Below are 18,082 nucleotides of genomic sequence, written 5' to 3' on the forward strand. Positions count from 1 at the left end.
TATGAAAAGTATATGGTAGCTCTGTTTGCTGGATGATCTCATTCTGTATAAAACGAGTAGAGACAGCGCAGACCCAGTTTCAGAAAGCACTCCACCTTCTTACAAACAGGGGCGTTTACAGACCCGAGGGAAAATGTTTATATAGAAAAATTACATTTCAATGAAGTGATTTGGATGAATTTTTTTTTAATTAAACAAACTGTATGACAGATACTTTTACTGGAATGTCATAAAATATAATGAGGAGTGAAAGTCTTTATTTGTGTTTCCAAAAGACTGCGTATATATATATATATATATATATGGACTGTCCATCACTGCCACTAAAAGAGACTAGAAGAGGCTGAAACTAGTACACATAACACAAACCAAACACAGGTTTCTGCAAGCAGACCCAACACTAAATACACGACTCTGTGTGTTTCTCACCATGTCAGCATCCGGACGGAGTGAAACTAAATCACCCGGAAACTTAAAATCCAGAATGCATTTGTCCTAATGTCCTGTAATTATTCAAAGAGCAGAAAGGGAAGGGAAAAGACTCACGTGATCGACACTGTTCCAAAGCCCATTGAGCTCCATATGGATGTGTGAAAGATGAGTCTCTCCTGTTTTGTTATTAGTTTCCTAGAAATGGTAAAATAGAAATAAAAGAGGGTGACGCATTGTATCAGACCTCAAAGAGAAAAGCATTTTTTTGCATCCTTCAGATCACATCCTAAACCAACTCACAAATGTACACAGATGATACATTCGTAAACAGCGCTGGTTTTCTCCATCAAGACGACCGGTTTAATCTGACAGATATGTACAGGAAAAGTGAACCCCTACCTTGTCGGTCCTATCTAGGACCTGAACGTCTCTGTCTCCATTCTTAATAATCCTCTGAGTTTCGTTGTGGTAGGCAAGAAGCAGATCTGGTGACGTTAAAGATGATTTAGCACTCTCTGTAGTTATCTGTTGGATTGAATGTAAGGATACATGTGGACTCCATTCATAAATCTTACATAAAATACAACACATGGCATTTCCATCTTGTTCATACATCAGATTTCCATATGGGAGTCGAAGAATTAATCCTCGAGGCGGCTGTAACTGTGGACAGTTTGTCCATATACACAGCCTTTTATGATTGATATCAATAATCTCCATTTCTTGGATGACATTAAGGGAAAACTTCCCAGTAGTTCACAAATGATCAAAACCAGACAGAGACAGACCGAGTGTGAGACGTCAGCAGGGTTATTAGACCTGGTGAAACACAGGTCCAGGGGAAAATAACAGAAACCTTCCAGGAGTCTCAGTTTGTATCTTACCAAAAAAAATAAGTTTGTGGTGTAAAGTTCTCAGTCACAGGAGTGTGTAGGGTTATGGTTATGAGCATTACCTTTTCTTTTATTGAACTGACAGGACAAATATCTATTATGATGTGGACTATTAATAGACCCATGATGTGGGTCCGACACAAAGCAGAGATGGAAACCGTGTTGCACATACCTAAGCCTGCTAGTTAACATTAAGCTGACCACCAAAACAATTAAACTCACATGACATTGAATTTTTTTTTCCACTGCTGTAATAACTGAATAATTATGATAAAACCGGGCAGATGAATGACATTACTGGAGCTTTATGTCACTCTCTCCGCTCTAAGTAAACTAAACAACACTGCCTTTGTATAAATGAATAAAATGTGACGCAGACCTGATCCACTGCCTCCTCCAGTATGTGCTTGGTATCCTCCATCAGCTCCTCCACCTCTCGGAACATGTCGTTCAGGCTGACCGGGACTCGCTCCAGGGCGTCCCGCAGGATCACTGCCCCGCTCCGCGCACTCCCTCCGGTCGCCCACAACAAGCACAAACTCCAAGACACCGACAGCAGCATGATACCAGACATCTTTCCTTCTCTTCCTCCTCCTGCTCGCCGCTGTCTGTCTGTCTGTCTGTCCGTCTGTCTGCAGCAGAGCGGTGTGACGCACTGAGGGCGCACAGCCGCGCACAGCTGGATCCGTTTTATTTGGAAAGTCTGAGGAGGGATTTCGGAGGGGCTGCGGGTTATAAACTGAAACAAATCACGGTTAATGGCGTGGAAAAGGTTCAAATTGCATGAAGCAAACGTCGGAATCAAACCGCGGGTTACGTGGAGGCTTTCAAAAAGACATGAATGCGAACCGTGAAAGATACTGTATGTTGAGAAGATCAAAAGCTGGTGGCAGAGGTTTCCAGATGTGAAGTGTAAATGGAAATTTACCACGAATACAAAAGTGCAACCATCGTGCACAGTGGAGTTGACAGGAAGAGATTAAAGCTTTTCCCACAAACCAAACTGACCTCAAGTGACCAAAGTTTATAGATAAAAAAAAACTTTTAACCTTATATTGATGAGGTGAAGCAGCCATGGAATCAGTATCACAAACTGATAGCAGAAATATGTTTAATGTCATGCATTATTATTATATCATTTCATTGATCGATCAAATACATTTACTCATATTCATTGTGGTTTTTGCAGCAATTCAGCTGACAGTCCATGACCCATTATACAAAACATAGCTTTGGTTTCTCTGAGTGTTTTCCTGAAATCATATATATATATATATATATATACCTGTTGTTACTAGAGCTCCAGAGAGAAGCCTGAAAGAGGATTTTGGTTATTAAAACCACAATTATATCTTCTTATGGATCAACACTTCAAATAAAACACAGGAGAAGTGTAAAATACAGGGCCTTTAATGTGCATGGCTGTGTTCATGGGCTCATCATTCTCAAGGTGTCACAGGTGTCATATTAACTATTCAAGTGTCCCAGTGATCCATGACAGAGTGACAGTGAGGACAACAAATTGAAATTGAAATTGAAGCATCTTTTCCTTGATCACCTATAAACTGCTCATCCTTGAGGTCGTAGGGGGGCGGAGCCAATCCCAGCTGGTACAGGTCAGCAGTCCATATAGAAACACACTGTTCACTCACATTCACACCTGTTGGGTCACAAAGGGAGAAAAAGATGGAAACCAACTGACCATTGCCCACACTATATTTTGTTATATATGTTATATTGTAACTTTATGTGCCTTTTAATTTCCACCCTTCTTGGCTTTGGTCTTCTTTACTGCTGGCAACTGCACTGGAGGCATTTTTTCTCTTTTCAGCAGGGCTGGCTTTTTGTTGCTGCTGGGACCTGGAGCACCTGAGTAAAAGTAAAAGTGGACAGGGAAAGAAGGTAAATAAACATTGGAGTCAAATCCAGTGCTCTGCTAGGCGGCACTTAGGCACCGCAATGCTAACGTCAACATTAGAGCATGCTAACATTTGCTAATTAGCCAATAACGTACAGCTAAGACTGATGCGAATGTTCATTTTCAGAAGGATATGCCAACTGAATTGGGACACAGCTGAAGTGTAGCTGTTGGGATTTGTATAAGTCAAGCTTTGACCTGCTGGAGGCGCCAGTTGAAATGACAGGGAGACAGCAGAGTCATGCACCAGACTCCATGGCCATCTATCCTATAGTTGTTGAGCTCTTTGGGCTGTTGACAGCAGTGAGTGCCAAAGGAATGAGAGCACTAAGGTTTTTAGGGCACTGGCTTACCTGATCTAGTTTTTCCAGCACTTGCTACAGGTTTGATCTCTTTCATAAGAATCCATGGATGGTGGAAGGCCTTCTCTGGTGTTATGCGCTTTGTCGGATCATAACTAAATAATAACATACATGCACATAATGCAAAGACAAGATATTTAAAAGAACAAATTCTGCAGAATTATACTCATAGTGAGCTACATTTACAAATGTTATACTTAAAAGGCCTATTCATGCAGTGTCACCCCGATGAGTTTCTCAGAGAGTGCACTTACTCAAGGCAGCACTCAATGAAATCCACAAAATAGGCACTCTTAGAATTCAGGTGTTTGGTCAGAGTGCTGCTGTGGCGTCTTATATCTTTTATTTTCAATGGGATGCCATCAGAATCTGCACAACCATGACAAATCAACAACAATTTCACAACGCCCTGCAAGGTTGAAGACTAGCAGCTAAGAAAAGGTCAAAGTCTGAAATCTTTTCGCTCACCAAAGAAGTCGCTTTTTTTGGGTGCTTGCACCAGCACCTCTGGAGGAGGGATACCCAGCACCTACAAGAATTCATCTCAGTTAAAAAAAATTAAAATATGACAGCAGTCCGAATGGAATGAAGATAGCATTAGTTAATGATAAATATCACCTTCATTATACAGCTGAACTGGTCTTTATAGTTACATCCACGAAATAGACAGCGACCAAGGTGGAGCTCAGCTAACACGCAGCCCAGGCTCCACATGTCGATAGCCGGGCTGCACCTTTTGCCAAGGAGCATCTCTGGAGACACGTAGTACAGAGTGTGGATGAGGGGTTGGTCTGTGGAGGGAGACGTAGGAAAGATAAGCGTTTTTACAACATCAACTGTTTTGTTCAATAAAATATTTAACTCAACGAGAAACATTTCTCACTTTGTGATGAGAAAAATTTACACTCACGTCTGTGTTTCACGAAGTAGCTCCCTCCAAAGTCGCAGACTGCCGTACGCTTCTCACTGCCCCTTTTGTAGAGAAGTATGTTATCCTGAAAAACAGGTAACATTACTTTACCTGTTGTCATCATGGGCAGATTATGAGACAGCGGGCTGCTGGACACAGACACGTAAAAAGCTGCCCCGCCCCTCTGTAGTTTGTGTCTCTCCGTCCTCTCTTTGTGTATCTTTAAGGTCATTGTTTTGTGTGTCTTGGTCGTTCATTTCAGTATCTCTGTAGTTGTTTTGTATCTCCTTGTGATTATTTAGCATCATTTTGTAGTCATGTAGCTGCCCTTTGTTTTTGTTTTATGTATTTCCATGGTTATTTTGCTTTTCTTTGTCGTTTGCTGATTTTGTTTTTGTTGTTATTTAGCATCTCTTTGCAGTTGATCCGTGTCTCTGGAGTCATTATCTGTCTCTTTCCGTGACATTTTGCTGATGAAGGACCCTGTGCTACACATTGTAAAGCTACACAGTTCTGTGATACAGATGCTATGTTTTAAAAGCCGTTACTTGTAGAATTGGAAAGTTTAGTGTGTGCTTTTTAGGGGATGCTTTGTTCTGATACATAAGACACAGAATGAATGTGCTGAAATCAACATATAGACCACATGAGACACATATTCCTCAAACTAATGTACAGTAAATTAAACTACAAGTGTTTCTGTCTTGTTTGTACTTTCTATGACCCTTCTGCTGAAAGTCACCAAAGTTATCAGAATGGACATTATTTGACATTATTGTACTGGGAAGGAAAACTTGATCTCGAGTCGGTTTAAGTGTGGTTCAAATATCCTACATAGTAACTACAGTATGTGAGATTTTTTTCTGAAGCTGTGGTTCCTACCGGTTTAAGGTCACCGTGGATCATCCTCCTCTTTTTGAGCAGCTGTAGACACTTCAGCACGTCTGTGGCGTATTTTCTCACCTCTTTCTCACTGAGTCCTCGCCGGCTGGAATCTCTTAAGGCTTTGTAAAGGTCCTTTCTGAAAATCAATGCGAGAGGCTGACTTTAACTTTTAATCTCAAACAACCTGCACTGTAATCCAGAAGTCGTCCTAATGATTACCTGAAGTGTGTTCCCCCGCTCAAAGAACAAAGACACTTACTCAAAGAGTTCAAAAGTGATGCAGAGGTGATTGCGGAAGTAGAAGTTTTCCTTCATGTGGACAATGTTGGCTGTGTTGGTCTTGTCCAGCTCTCGCAGGGCTTCTAAATTCCTCACTTCAGCCTTTCCCACCTGATGAACACTGAAAAACAATTGGACCGCAGAGAATAATATGAACTCTGTAACCATATGACTGCATGTAAAACTGACATCTAAATTTAAGGCACCCAAGACACCTGATAAGAGTTTCACACCAAGAGTGATGCTATGAAGCAATGTTTTAATGATCAGGTCTCTATTTTGTTTGTGTCTCATACTCTGCTGGCACGGGAACGAGGAGGCACACATGCGCAGACTTGAGTGGCGCAATAAACATTTCTATTTTCCTGCTAAGAATTAACAAATGCTTGTGGCAACACGCCCTGAAATGAGGCAGTTTTTAACAGCAAAAGGGTCGGAAAAAGACGACTATGCTAGCTGATGTTAATGTGAATTTTAAAGATGCAATAAATATATTTTATGAGACAGAAAATCTATTCAACACATTTGGATTGTGAGCTTATACTGAGCTTCCAACCACATAGAGTACATGAGATGTGCTTTAGAGCTTAGAAAACAAGTCAACAGTACAGAAAATGCTTTTCAGTGAGAAGCACTTAATGTAAACATAACTGGGTTTGTTCCGAAGAAAAATCCATAGGTTACCTTTAATTAATCTCTAACCTTTGCCTGTTTTCTATGTTTTGTGTGTGCCATGCGTTGGTTTGGTAATGTTTTACCTGTCTTTGCTTCGAATGACCTTGATGGCCACCAGCTCCATGGTCTTGTGGTCTATGCATTTGAGGACCTGTCCAGAGTAGCCTGTCCCAATCACCGCCAGTATTTCAAAGCGATAGGCCAAGTGGTCACTGATAATCTGTGGATTAAAGGTTTATGGTTTTTATACCATGAGATTAAAGCTGCTCTAATCAATATCTTTATGTAAACAATGGATCAAATTGTTTGTTTCTGTACAGGAAGCACTTACAGCTTTGTAAAATCCTTCCTCAGTGTCATAGCCAGAGTTGAAGCACTCCATATCCTGGGTTTCGGTGACGTTTGAGTAACGAGTCTTGCTGGCCTCCTTCCCCAGGTACCACACCTGTTGGTAGTCCTGGATTTCCTCCAGCTCATACTCGGTCAGATATGGCTTGGACTCTCTCAGGACAGCTGTGCATGAGGTGAACCGATCTCTCAGATACTTTTTTTCTCTTGTTCTCACAAGGAAAACAGAAGAAAAAAACCTCTAAACTGAGAATTAAAAAAAAACAAAACAACCCAAAAAGCTTTTACCTTCAGGAGACATGGCAGGTGTTTCGACAGAAGGCGTCTTGTTGACTCTCTGATCCTCTGAACCAGAGGTTTCCTCAGGGCAGGTTTTGCCACTCTGTGTACCCGCTTGTTGCTGGTTACAGTATCAAATAAACATATTGAAAAACATTCCTGCAAAATAAAAAGATAAATAAATGTGTAAACAAACATTATTGTAACAGACCTGAGAAGACTCTCGATGGGAAGTTTTCTGCGGGGACGTGCAGATCGGTGGCAGCGAAGGATGCTGATAGAGGCTGAGCCCCGACTGGGTGTTCTTCCGGTCCTTGGAGATAGGTGGCAAGACAACTTTTGGGCTTTTCTGAGGACCCTTGTCGACTGATGGCAGGACCGTCAGTTGAGTTGACTTTGGCTTCAGCGCAGTCTTGTTTCTTTTCATGGTGAAATTATTCTATGAGAAAAAATGGAGGGGATGTTTGTAACTGTTCAATTAACAAACTTCAGGCTCATCATGTTTAGAAATTTGTACTTGTTTGACTGGGATTTATTATGAAATAAGGTGGCACAGAGATGCTGCTAACCCTAACCTAAACCCTTACCCTAAACTAACGGTTACGCTAACCAAAAATCTGAATCCTCACAAAGGTAGCCATTGGATAATAACAGCCATAAATCAAACCAACCTTGTGTTGTAACGTTGGTCTGGGAATGTTTTGTCTTCTTGGTAAAGGCCTCGCAGGTGGTGGTTTTTCAGGTCGCGCGTTCATCTCCTTTGAAACTTGAAAGCTGTTGTGAAAGATGTAAATGCTTTCGTCGTCTGATGGAACAGAGACGCCTGTGAATGTCTCTCACAGAGTTTCATCCGTGTTAGGTTCTAGTGAAGACGTGAGGTGCTGCAGAAGTTCTGATGACAGCATAATGGAAGGCGTCATAGACGGAGGTTCTACGGGCTGAGTTCCAGTCAGAGGCTGGTCTGAGGTCAGCAGGTGGCCCAGTAACCTGCAGATGAGCCTGAGGATATTATTGATTTCAGCAATACAGTCAGACACATACAAACTTTATTTGATTTATTTGATTACGGAAGTTTTCTCAATAGCTGGAATCAGAAACACCATTCTTTCACAGCGGAAGAACCAAAACAAGTCCATTGTCTTAGGTTTTTACACAAGATGCAGAAACGGTCACTATGATACAGAATCCTCCCATCATGCCCCATGTTCATGGTCATTTGATTAAACAGTAATCCTATACTGGAATATTAAAGTCCATAGCTCCAGGTTTGCTGTGTGGTAATGTGATAAAATGCTAATTATTCTAGGAATATTCGCTAGGGGCTAACAATATCAGCTGGACTAATGATGGTCGTAAAGGTAGATTTTGATACAGGGAAACAGTACAATACAGGGCCTTGAGAAACGCCTGCTTTCAAGACATTTTGACTTGTCACAGTAAAAGCACAGGTGAAAATAACAAAATTAAGAAAGGCTGAATTCCATTTAGCTGCTTCAGCTTCAGGGTCCTTGGTACTGTGCTTGTCCTACTTATAAAGTTTAATTAGGTAACAAAGCAGCAGGACCCACCCTAAGGTCCTTTTTATATTCCCGTATCCCAAAACAAAATTACAACTAATCATATTAGTAGAGACCAACTGCCGCAGTGAAGCCGGGGCTTCTGTGCCCCCGGGGAGCTGCACACTTTGCCCAGCCTTCAATAGGACCTCAACCACATGAGAGTCAACATGAGACAGACATACACTCTGTAGTTTTATTAACATCCAAACAAATAAATTCAGTATGATATAAATAAATAACTAGTAAATAATAATGTAATTTAACTTAACTCAGACCTCGCTATCACTTAACAAAAATGTCCTCTTTTGGATAAAGTGGACGCTGCGACTTCCCTCAGGATGTCATACCAGTTCTCCACCACCTGGGGGCAAAGCAACACAAAACATCTCAGGCACACAGAGCTGGAAAGTTGAAAGTAATCATAACAAGCAGTGTTAAAACTTTAGAGACGTGCATGTGCATATATACATTTAGGCCAATACGTATGTGTGTGTGTGTGTGTGTGTGTGTAACCTGGATGTTCCTCATTATCTGAGTGGAGCCATTTTGAACATTCAGAGGTACAGCAGTAAGCTACATTTGTACCAGAAGTTTGCATTTTTAAGTGCAACACAGAAAATATATTGTATTTAGTAGTATTATTGAGCCATTTATAAAGGCTCATGTTAAAGGGTTTGTTCACTCAAATTAAAAAACCCATATTTCCTCACTTAGCGTGTCTTGTCTAGCCAGACAGTTATTTCTGGTTTAATTTATTTGAGACCGTCTTTCCATAAGTGCAATGGCCACATGTTTGTTATGAATGTTTGACATGAGGGCCGTTTTCTGCCATCTTTAAAACCCTGACTTCAGAAGACAGCTGTCGCAAAGCAATAAAATGGCAAGAAGTGTGTGTGTGTGTGTGTGTGTGTGTGTGTTGGGGGGTGGGGGTTGAGTGTGGGTGATGGGGACTTTAAAGTGCATGAATGACAGAGATATAATTTAATTTTCCATGTTAGCACACACTTAGAAAATTTAACAAATACATTTATTTAATCAAAAATATGATTAAAATTATAGTAATGTAACAAATAATTAAACAGTTAGGAGGTCAGACAAGGAAGAGGATCCTCTGAAATGTTATAGCATTTACTGTGGCCCTGCAGGTGCACGATGGTCTAAAGACTCACACACCAACATCTCTAAACTTCTGCCAATGAATCTAGAGAGATTCAGATGGATAAAATGTGCAACAATAAAAGCACAGAGCTCTCTATGGTTGATATCATGAGGATGTTTTTGGAAAGGTTGGGTGCGCTGTGAAGTGGAGGTTTTTCAAATTCTGCATCAGTCGTGTCATTCAGCCACAGAGATACGCAGCAGTACCAGACATGGGGCAAATTAAATTTCAAAATAAAAGCAGGTCTTAAAAACTAAACTTACATGGGCCTAATGCATTGTTATATTATAGTTATTGCTGTTGTTTAAGGTAAAAAAAAACAAATATATAAATAAAAAAATTTGGAAAAACTTAACTCAAGGTCTTCAAAATCATACATTAATGACTAAATGGTAGGCTAATTAGTAAATACTTTATAGGTAACAATGCACCAAAAAAGTCACTATGTACTATGTACACTAAAACCATTGGTCCAGGGATGAATTTTAATTCTGAAAAATTCCAGCTGAGGGGGTTTTGCCTTATTTCACTGTCCCACCTGTACCAAGGACATACCCTTTGCTGAAGGGAGAGTCTGGGCAACACCTGGGACACACAGACAAACACCGACTGTTTCAGATGATTTTCAGCTTTAATTAAAAGATAAATTACAGTACAGATTACAACACACCAACACAGCTTTATTACAAACACTTACCACTGAGTTCTCAATTCGATTCAATTCAAAGAGCTGGATGTTGGTCTGAGCCATCAACCTTGGGCTGGCCAGCACTGCCTCTCTAATGGCCACATAGTCCTTGAGGATGAGGGACCACCGAGTCCTCATGGTCCCTCTGGACCACGTGTCCACTGGATGAAGACGGCAGAGCAAATGGCCTCCACCAGGCGGCTGGCACTGGGCCAGTTTGCAGGGCCCGAGTTCAGGCCAAGAAAACAGCTAAAAGATAATCATAGAGAGCAGTGTGTTAATATAGATCTGACAGTGAATAGAGGAAATAGTGATATCTGAAGTGAATCTCACCTCAACACAGGGGGTGTTCTTCCCCTTCGCTGCCTCTCCTGGTATCTGGGAGGGTAGAGAAAGGTTTCAAATGAGTGAGTGAATTTAATAAACACACAGCTGTGGTGTAAAAGCAGATGTAAGAACATGAACTCTGTTAAACTTTACTTGCACCTCATCCTAGAGAAACTGTCTGGTGAGAAGCACCTGTTAGGAAAGAATACTAAGATGTCTGTTTGACAGATCAATCAGTTAGACATTTAGAAAGTATTCAGTCCCTTTTTTGTCTTATAATGAAACCGTTTAATTCAGTCATCAATGTACAATACCGGCTAAGTAGCTGCTACCGCTAATGCTAGCTGCCACCGCTAATGCTAGCTGCCGGGCAGAGGTCTTTTTATACAGCGACCTCTACTTAAGGGTTTCCACAAGAGTTGTAGATGTTGACAAATTCATTCATAAACACACCCGCCTACAAAATCTCAAATTTGTGCCGAGTAACGCTCTTTCCAAACAATCAATGTTTCAGTTCTGTTCACTTCATTGTTTTGACCCAAGCTTTTACCAGTCAGCCATCTTTCCAGTCAAACAGGATCTCTGAGGGAGTAAACTCTAAAACTCCTGCTCTGTCGGACTTACCTCTGGTACCGGGGGGTTGATTTCTTCTGTAAACAGACTGTAAGAGGACGAAGGTTCCTGGAGACCGACGTGATGAAGAGGAGGAGATCCGAGTATTTTTACTTACTGACCGCAGACTGTACACAGAGCCAAGGCTGGTTCACTGACGCCATCGTGATGTTTGTCGTCCGTATTTAAATCCAAAATGGCGCCAACATTCAATCACCTCAAGAGTCCAGTGTATAAACGGTGCAGAGCTTCCCTGTGCTCGGTTTCTTCCCCTCCCCTTCCTGCTCCACCGTCTGTTACAGGTGTTTGTTCCCCACCATGGATGTTTAATTTAAACTTAATATGTTTTATAATAGACCTACATCCATGTTCCCTACGTCGATGGTTTCACCGTTTACTTTTCTAATGCTGTTATTCATATGACTCGGCTGAGACTGGGCCGAGAGTTTTCCCGCTTTGTCTCATGGACACAGGGAAGGAAAGAGTGAACCAGTTAACATGAAGTCCAGCTGCAAGTGACACAAACTCCATTAAGGAAGGTTCAAGGTTCATGAGCTGCAGCTAAAAGCCATGAACTGCAGCCGGAGGTGAAGGTAAAAGTCCAACTGCAGCTGTGCATCAAGTTCAAGATACTAATAAATAATAATCACAACATTCATAAACATACAGTTCATTCATTTGAAATAACTAAATAAAAGACTCCCGTGCCCAAGGACAGTTAGGTCTGTATTATGTGTCTGAAAGCTAGAAATCAGAGAATCCCCAAATCCTCCATGGACAACACAAAGAGCACTGACTTTGTTCTGTGTCAACAGTGTATTCCATTCAAATATTGATTAAATGACATAGTGACAAATGAAAATGTTGAATGCGCTTTTTAATTGAACCCCCCACATTAAGAGCTAATGAGTGCAAATGATGAACTAATACAGTAGAAAAACAGACTGGAAGTTTAGACTTGACAATGTCATATTATAAAAAAAGCCAAAGGCTAGTTTTCATCAGTCAGTTTACTGAAGTTATATAGCTGAAATTAATTTCCTCACTAACCCCATAATCTGCAGTGGCTGTGTAGTGTTCCTCCTGACAGAGCTTATCCACGTTTTAAATTGGATAAAACATTAATTTTGGTGTAAGAAATTACACAAACATTTATTAGCCTCACAGCATCAGGGCCCCATTCATTGTCATAGAGCAAACTGGGATGACATCACATATTTTAAGGTTCTCCATTTGGTTTCTTACTTTAGAGGAGAGTGCTGCACGTTCTCAAATATTCATCAATCTGTTCTGGGGCACAGGAAGAAGAAATTTGAATTCTTAAAAAGGGTTGGGTTCTGCTTTAAATTCACAATCCATGATTATGATTTAGTGTTCAATTCTCAAAGCATGTGGTGCAGAAAAATTATAAATATTAAAATCATTATAGAAGCCTATTGATGGTCTTCTTCAAATGATCATGTAAACTTGAAAATTACATTTTCTACACGTATGTATTTCTGTGATTACACTGGACTTGATGAGATGAGCAAACACGGAGAAGCAGTCAGATTGTTCCATTTCCAAGTATTTAATCTTTTGATTGCAATCAGTCAGGTGTGAGTAGTTACAGCTGAAAGGTTATATTTTCTACAAATAAAAGAAAGTGCACATACAGGTCAAATAATATTATATTATAAACAACAAAATTAACAATTCTAAATCAAAAATCAGTACATCAATACATTCTCACTTTGAATATATAATCATATAAGAGCAAACCAAGGAGATTAGATGTACTACTTAACAACATGACTTGAGAAAATATAATGAAATAAACTCACTTAACACACTCAGGAACAAAGGTGAAATGATTGAGGGAAGCAGCTCAGCTGAAGGGCAAACACAATAAGCTCAGGACACAGAACAAACAATATCCAAGGCACCTGTGTGAGCTGCCCAGTTAGCACACCTGTTCTCCTTCTGCTCCTCAGCCCAGCAGTCATGTGACCCCATTTCCAACAGTAGGCTATGCATTATTATTATTGAAAAAAAAATGCCCGAAGTAACAGATTAAGTAACCGTAAGCAAATTAATAAACTGATGAATACCTCCATGAATCGTAAGACCCTATAATAATTCCAGTGTTTATTGGAAATGTATTCCCAATGGTTGTGGGCTAGAAAAAAAAAAACCTATAAAGTTATGAATTATGTAAAAAAAATGTTTTGACAGTTTGTTAATTTATTTAGCTTAGCTTTCCTTAAATTGACTGCTGCTGCCAGCATGTTTGTTCAAAACGCGCAACCTTTACTTTGAAGACGAGCTGTCTCTGTTTCCGGCTCTCAACTTCCTGCTTCCATTTTCATTGTACAAGTTGGATAACGGAACAATCTGACGCTTTGGCGCGCTGAATTGAATTGTACGTCTTCATTCGGTGATACAATAACACATTCAAAGAGTTAACAGTGTTTAGGCAGCATCGGCTAATGAAGAACGAGCTCACAAACTTCATCATACATTTGAACTTAGCACAAGTAGGACAATGAAATTAGGCAATACCCCCTCAGCTGGAATTTTCCATTATACAACGTAAGGAACAGCAGAAGAATTATACTTCATGCACGGACCACCATTGTAAGCTTCAGCAACAACCACGATGACAAATTAAACAACCTTATTATATCGTATAACAGCTGGTTTTATTAGAAATTTAGTTAATATTAACAAGAAATTAACAAGAAACGGAGGAGAGAAAGTTGATTAGGTGTTTAGCCAGTTACCTAGCTTAGTTTAAATTCCATTCTTGGAGCAAGATAATAAGCTATGGTGTAATATGTACTCTTATCTTTTAAAATCAACCAAAACCCTCCAGTGTTAATTCACCTGTAGAGTCATGTCCCTGTTCTAATGTTCTTTCTGAAAAGCTAAATAACTATATATTTGTTAGCAATGAATAACTCTAGATACTGTAGCCTAGTATGCCTAAAGCTAACTGAATGTTAGCTTAAAATGTTCCAGCCTTTCAGATAGAAACATAGAAGATAGAATTCATTTTAATTATTAACGAATATTTGGTAAAATAGAGTATAAGAGATAGGTCATAGACTGCGACTACAATTTAAAATACATAGTTTTTTTTCCTTCTCAATCTTCATTACCACGTATCTTGCCGTTAATGAGAGTTTTATTCTTGAAACATAGAAACCGGAAGTTGAATCGTCGTCGGTTGGTCTGACTTGACGCTAGTCTACAACATTAGGCTCGACAGACACACGGCGGCTATCATGTGAGGATCAGGTCACTGAAGGAGAACCGCAGCGCTGAAATTAAATGTGTTAACCGACCCTGTGAGGATAGTTTGTGACTTCCACTGCGGAAATATTGCGGATAAAACGGCGGAGGACTCCAGCGGGACCGTTGTCATTTCATCGGCCGTTTATTTTAATGGACCTTTCCTCTGTGAGCGTGAGTATACGACTGGGCGCTTAATCGGGAATGTTATTTTGAAATGCTTCATATATGACATTCAGCTCACACTGCCACGGAAATGATTTTTTAATTCGTCTGTATGTAAATGTTTGTTTGAACGTTACTGTTACGGGACTGTACTGCTGTTGAATTTATCCTTGGCCGTAACTTCTTAGATTGTAGAGGTGCAACAGGTGATGCGGGCTGCCCCCCCTGAAAAAATGTCCAGTCGTCAAGTGGTTTACATAAAAAACTTTATTTTATAATGACGACAAGGCAAACAACAAATATGAACCCATATTGTTATCAGTATTGACAAGCATTAACCGGCTGTCATCGGTTAAATCAATAATCAACTCTCAGATAATATTCCTACTGTAATCCACAGATAAAAAAAGGGAAGATAAATAACATTTTACGTTTACTATATATAACTCTGTGTAAAAGGAGAGATGTTGCTAATGATTTTAACACTAGTTGCCTAAGTAGCCTATACTATCCCCATCAAACATGTTGCAAATGCATTTAAAAAAATGTGGCATCAAAGAGGAGACGAGCCTCACAGTTTAGCACGCAGCAGGCAAATTTGCCCACTGACCTCAGCATCACACAAAATGTATTTCCCTCAGGAGTTTCTGTGTGGTGCATTTGAACTTGTAGTTTCATGTGAAGTGATATAAGTGTGTATCTCATCTCATCTTCCGGTGGATTCCTTGTGTGTAGCAGGTGGCGTCATGTCCTCTGAGACCTGAAATCCAGTCAGGCGGAGAAGGCTTGTCTCATGTTGGTACCCCCAGTTGTTGTGGATTAATGTTTCAGTAGTAGTTTAAACTTCTACTCAATTTGCACTTGTGTAATTTAATGGATTAGTCTTCATTAGGACTGGCCTTGGACCCACACTTAATGAGTGTCCCCTCCTTTTTTTACATCTTCCTGCCAGCAGTGCGGAGACAGAATTATTATGCTGTTTGCTGATGCTGGTCAGAGAACTACGGGTCCACTGTTAACCTCAGTGAATGTGTTTTTTATGGCTCAGTTCATATACATGGATTATGGATTTGAGGTAAATAGGCATTAAGAAGAGCAATTGTTGCAAGTAGCTTACAGTTGCTGAATGTGAGAAGCAGCTTGGTCAGCATAAAGGACTAAATGGTCAGAGGTCCAGGACAAATCCGTGCTAAATGATGGTTTTAAACAGTGTTAATTGCAGAAAGGGGCTTGTGTTACCTGGTTTCTGCTGGTTCTACACCATTACTACTGACTAAACCGTATGCACGTTTAAACTCTCCCCAGCACTTAGCGCCGCACAATTTAAGTATAGAGAGTTTTTTTGCATAGGATTTATCCAGAAACTGCAAAACATCAGAAAACTGATAATTGGAGATGCAATTAAACGGTATGACTAATTTCCCGTGGTTTTGTCAGATCAGTGTCATCAATAGGATCCTTAGCCCCTTTTGTAACCTCAGCACTTGTTAGGTTAAAAAAAGAGCTCCAGGACTCCATGAATAGGTTTATGATTTTTAATAAACTTGGCAAAATTGCTAAAAACATGTTTTCACTTTGTCATTATGGATTATTGGATGTAGATTGATCCATCCAGAATTAAATATAAATAATTAAATATTAAAAACACAATGAAATGTTCAAAAAAGGTGGTCTGAGTATCTTCTGAAGCCGTTGAATAGCCCAGCTAGATTACAGTAATTACTCTCTGTGTGTTCCTCAACTATGTCCTCAAGTTGATGTTTGAGTGACGCCACTGTTTGTCTCTCATCATCTTGCTTTTCATTTTCATGGCCTTGATAGACTTCCCACTGTATGCAGCCAACCCTGGAGATGTTAATCTCGAGCATTTCATGTTGGCGTTTCTTTCTTATCTATCTACCATGATGCCTGTGGGGCCAAAAAAACAAGCAGTTGCACAAGCTGTCACTTCCTGGAATGAGCGGTTGACTTATATGGGGGTGTCACTGCATCAGCGCAGAGGGAGAGACAGCAGGACAAAAATACACCAGGGGGCCGAGTGTCACTGTCTGACTAGATGGGCTGCTGTCAGATGAGAAAGGCCACGTCGAGCTCCGGTATGTCAGAGGATTTCCCAAAGGTTGGGTTGAGAAACAAAATTTTCATTGTAGGATGATATGAAATGGGTGTGAAACTGAAGTCTAGACTTCAAAACGTAAATTGGAATTGTACAGTTCTCACCCCGTATAATACCATTTATTAGGTCGTATACAATAAGTACCATAGTGAAGATTAGTAAAAGACTGTGGCATGCAGGTTATAGGCTAAAACCTGCTTGAAACAGCATTTTTGATCAACTCAAATGACTGTGTAATGGGGAAAGGTGGTCTCTGGTTTGAGCAGAAGTCCAGACGTGTCTGGCGAACACCAGCCATTTCTCATCACCTGGCTAATACCATCTCTATGGTGAAGCATGGTGCTGGCTGCGTCATGCTATGGAGGTGCTTCTCAGCAGCAGGGGCAGAGAGATTTATGGATGGATGAATGCAGCCGAATACAAAGAGGTCCTTGCTCCAAAGTACACACGACCTGAGACTCGGGCGACACTTCACCTTTTCAGCAGGACAATGACCTGAAGCACACAGCCAGCCAAGACAATGCTGGAGTATCCTCAGGACAAGTCTCTGACTGTCCTTAAATGGCCTATAGCTAAAGCCCAGACTTTAAACCCCATAGAAAATCTGTGGAGAGACCTGAAGATGTAAATTCACAGACACTTTCCATCCAATCTGACAGGCTTGTTTTGAAGTGTTTTCTAGTGGACAAACATTAATTAATGCAGCTTTAAAGACACGTTCAGACAGTAAGTTGCTAGAACGTGATGGTGAGGGTTGATTTTGGGTTTTACAACAGCTCTGTTACAGCCTTGGAATTTAGTGAATTAGTGTTTGCGTCTTTGAGAAAGAGCCCTCACATGTCCGATCCGTGATTGTTCTCTCGCTTTAATCCCTCTTACGCAAAGTTTTTGAATTAGAACAGAACCATCAGCCCTTCAAAACAGTAGCCTTTTGCTTTCATTGCTGCTTTTCTAAGTTGGAAGTGCGGACATTTAAAGCAACTTTTTTAACACTGAAGTATAACTATTATTGTTGCCATGAGCAACATGTATTGATATCTATGCCTCTTGCATTAGCTGTCTACATTTGGCCAGCGGAGTGTTTTAGAGTGGATTTCTCTTCATGGTCAAATCCTCAAGGGTTTGTGGGTGTGCACATTTGAGTTGCAGTCTGAAATCATTGAGAGCCTTGTGGCCAGTTTGGCAAGCTAACATACTGCACA

General features: G+C 40.4%; 2 protein-coding genes across 10 annotated transcripts in view; one reads left to right on the forward strand and one right to left on the reverse strand.

The window, feature by feature from the left end:
* Positions 1-546: 546 nt before the first annotated feature.
* Positions 547-10,630, reverse strand: LOC130176833 (dual specificity tyrosine-phosphorylation-regulated kinase 4-like). 3 transcript variants are annotated; one of them, XM_056388169.1, is made up of 17 exons: positions 10,397-10,533; positions 8,816-8,901; positions 7,653-7,980; positions 7,193-7,420; positions 6,991-7,102; positions 6,686-6,867; positions 6,438-6,574; positions 5,660-5,800; positions 5,398-5,536; positions 4,516-4,600; positions 4,224-4,396; positions 4,074-4,134; positions 3,093-3,194; positions 2,884-2,985; positions 1,705-2,028; positions 832-957; positions 547-627 (listed from the first exon to the last, which is right to left on the reverse strand). In XM_056388169.1, the coding sequence occupies exons 3-16, from the start codon at positions 7,734-7,736 to the stop codon at positions 938-940; spliced, it is 1,890 nt and encodes a 629-aa protein (XP_056244144.1). In that variant the 5' UTR covers positions 7,737-7,980; positions 8,816-8,901; positions 10,397-10,533; the 3' UTR covers positions 547-627; positions 832-937. The 3 variants fall into 3 exon arrangements, with proteins under 3 accessions (XP_056244144.1, XP_056244143.1, XP_056244145.1); XM_056388168.1 differs by having other exon boundaries at positions 8,810-8,901; XM_056388170.1 differs by lacking the exons at positions 547-627; positions 832-957; positions 1,705-2,028; positions 2,884-2,985; positions 3,093-3,194 and adding an exon at positions 3,805-3,974 and having other exon boundaries at positions 8,810-8,901; positions 10,397-10,630.
* A 3,927-nt stretch (positions 10,631-14,557) lies between these two features.
* mical2b (microtubule associated monooxygenase, calponin and LIM domain containing 2b) overlaps positions 14,558-18,082 on the forward strand; it is a 57,219-nt gene continuing 53,694 nt past the window's right edge. For 5 of the 7 annotated variants that reach the window (XM_056387811.1, XM_056387812.1, XM_056387813.1 and 2 more), the window contains exon 1: positions 14,558-14,773. The gene's annotated coding sequence lies outside the window, so the exon portion shown is untranslated. The remainder of the gene's footprint in view (positions 14,774-18,082) is intronic. The other 2 variants (XM_056387814.1, XM_056387815.1) reach the window with 1 other exon arrangement.

The sequence above is a fragment of the Seriola aureovittata genome, chromosome 10 (genome assembly GCF_021018895.1).
Source record: "Seriola aureovittata isolate HTS-2021-v1 ecotype China chromosome 10, ASM2101889v1, whole genome shotgun sequence".
NCBI lineage: Eukaryota > Metazoa > Chordata > Actinopteri > Carangiformes > Carangidae > Seriola > Seriola aureovittata.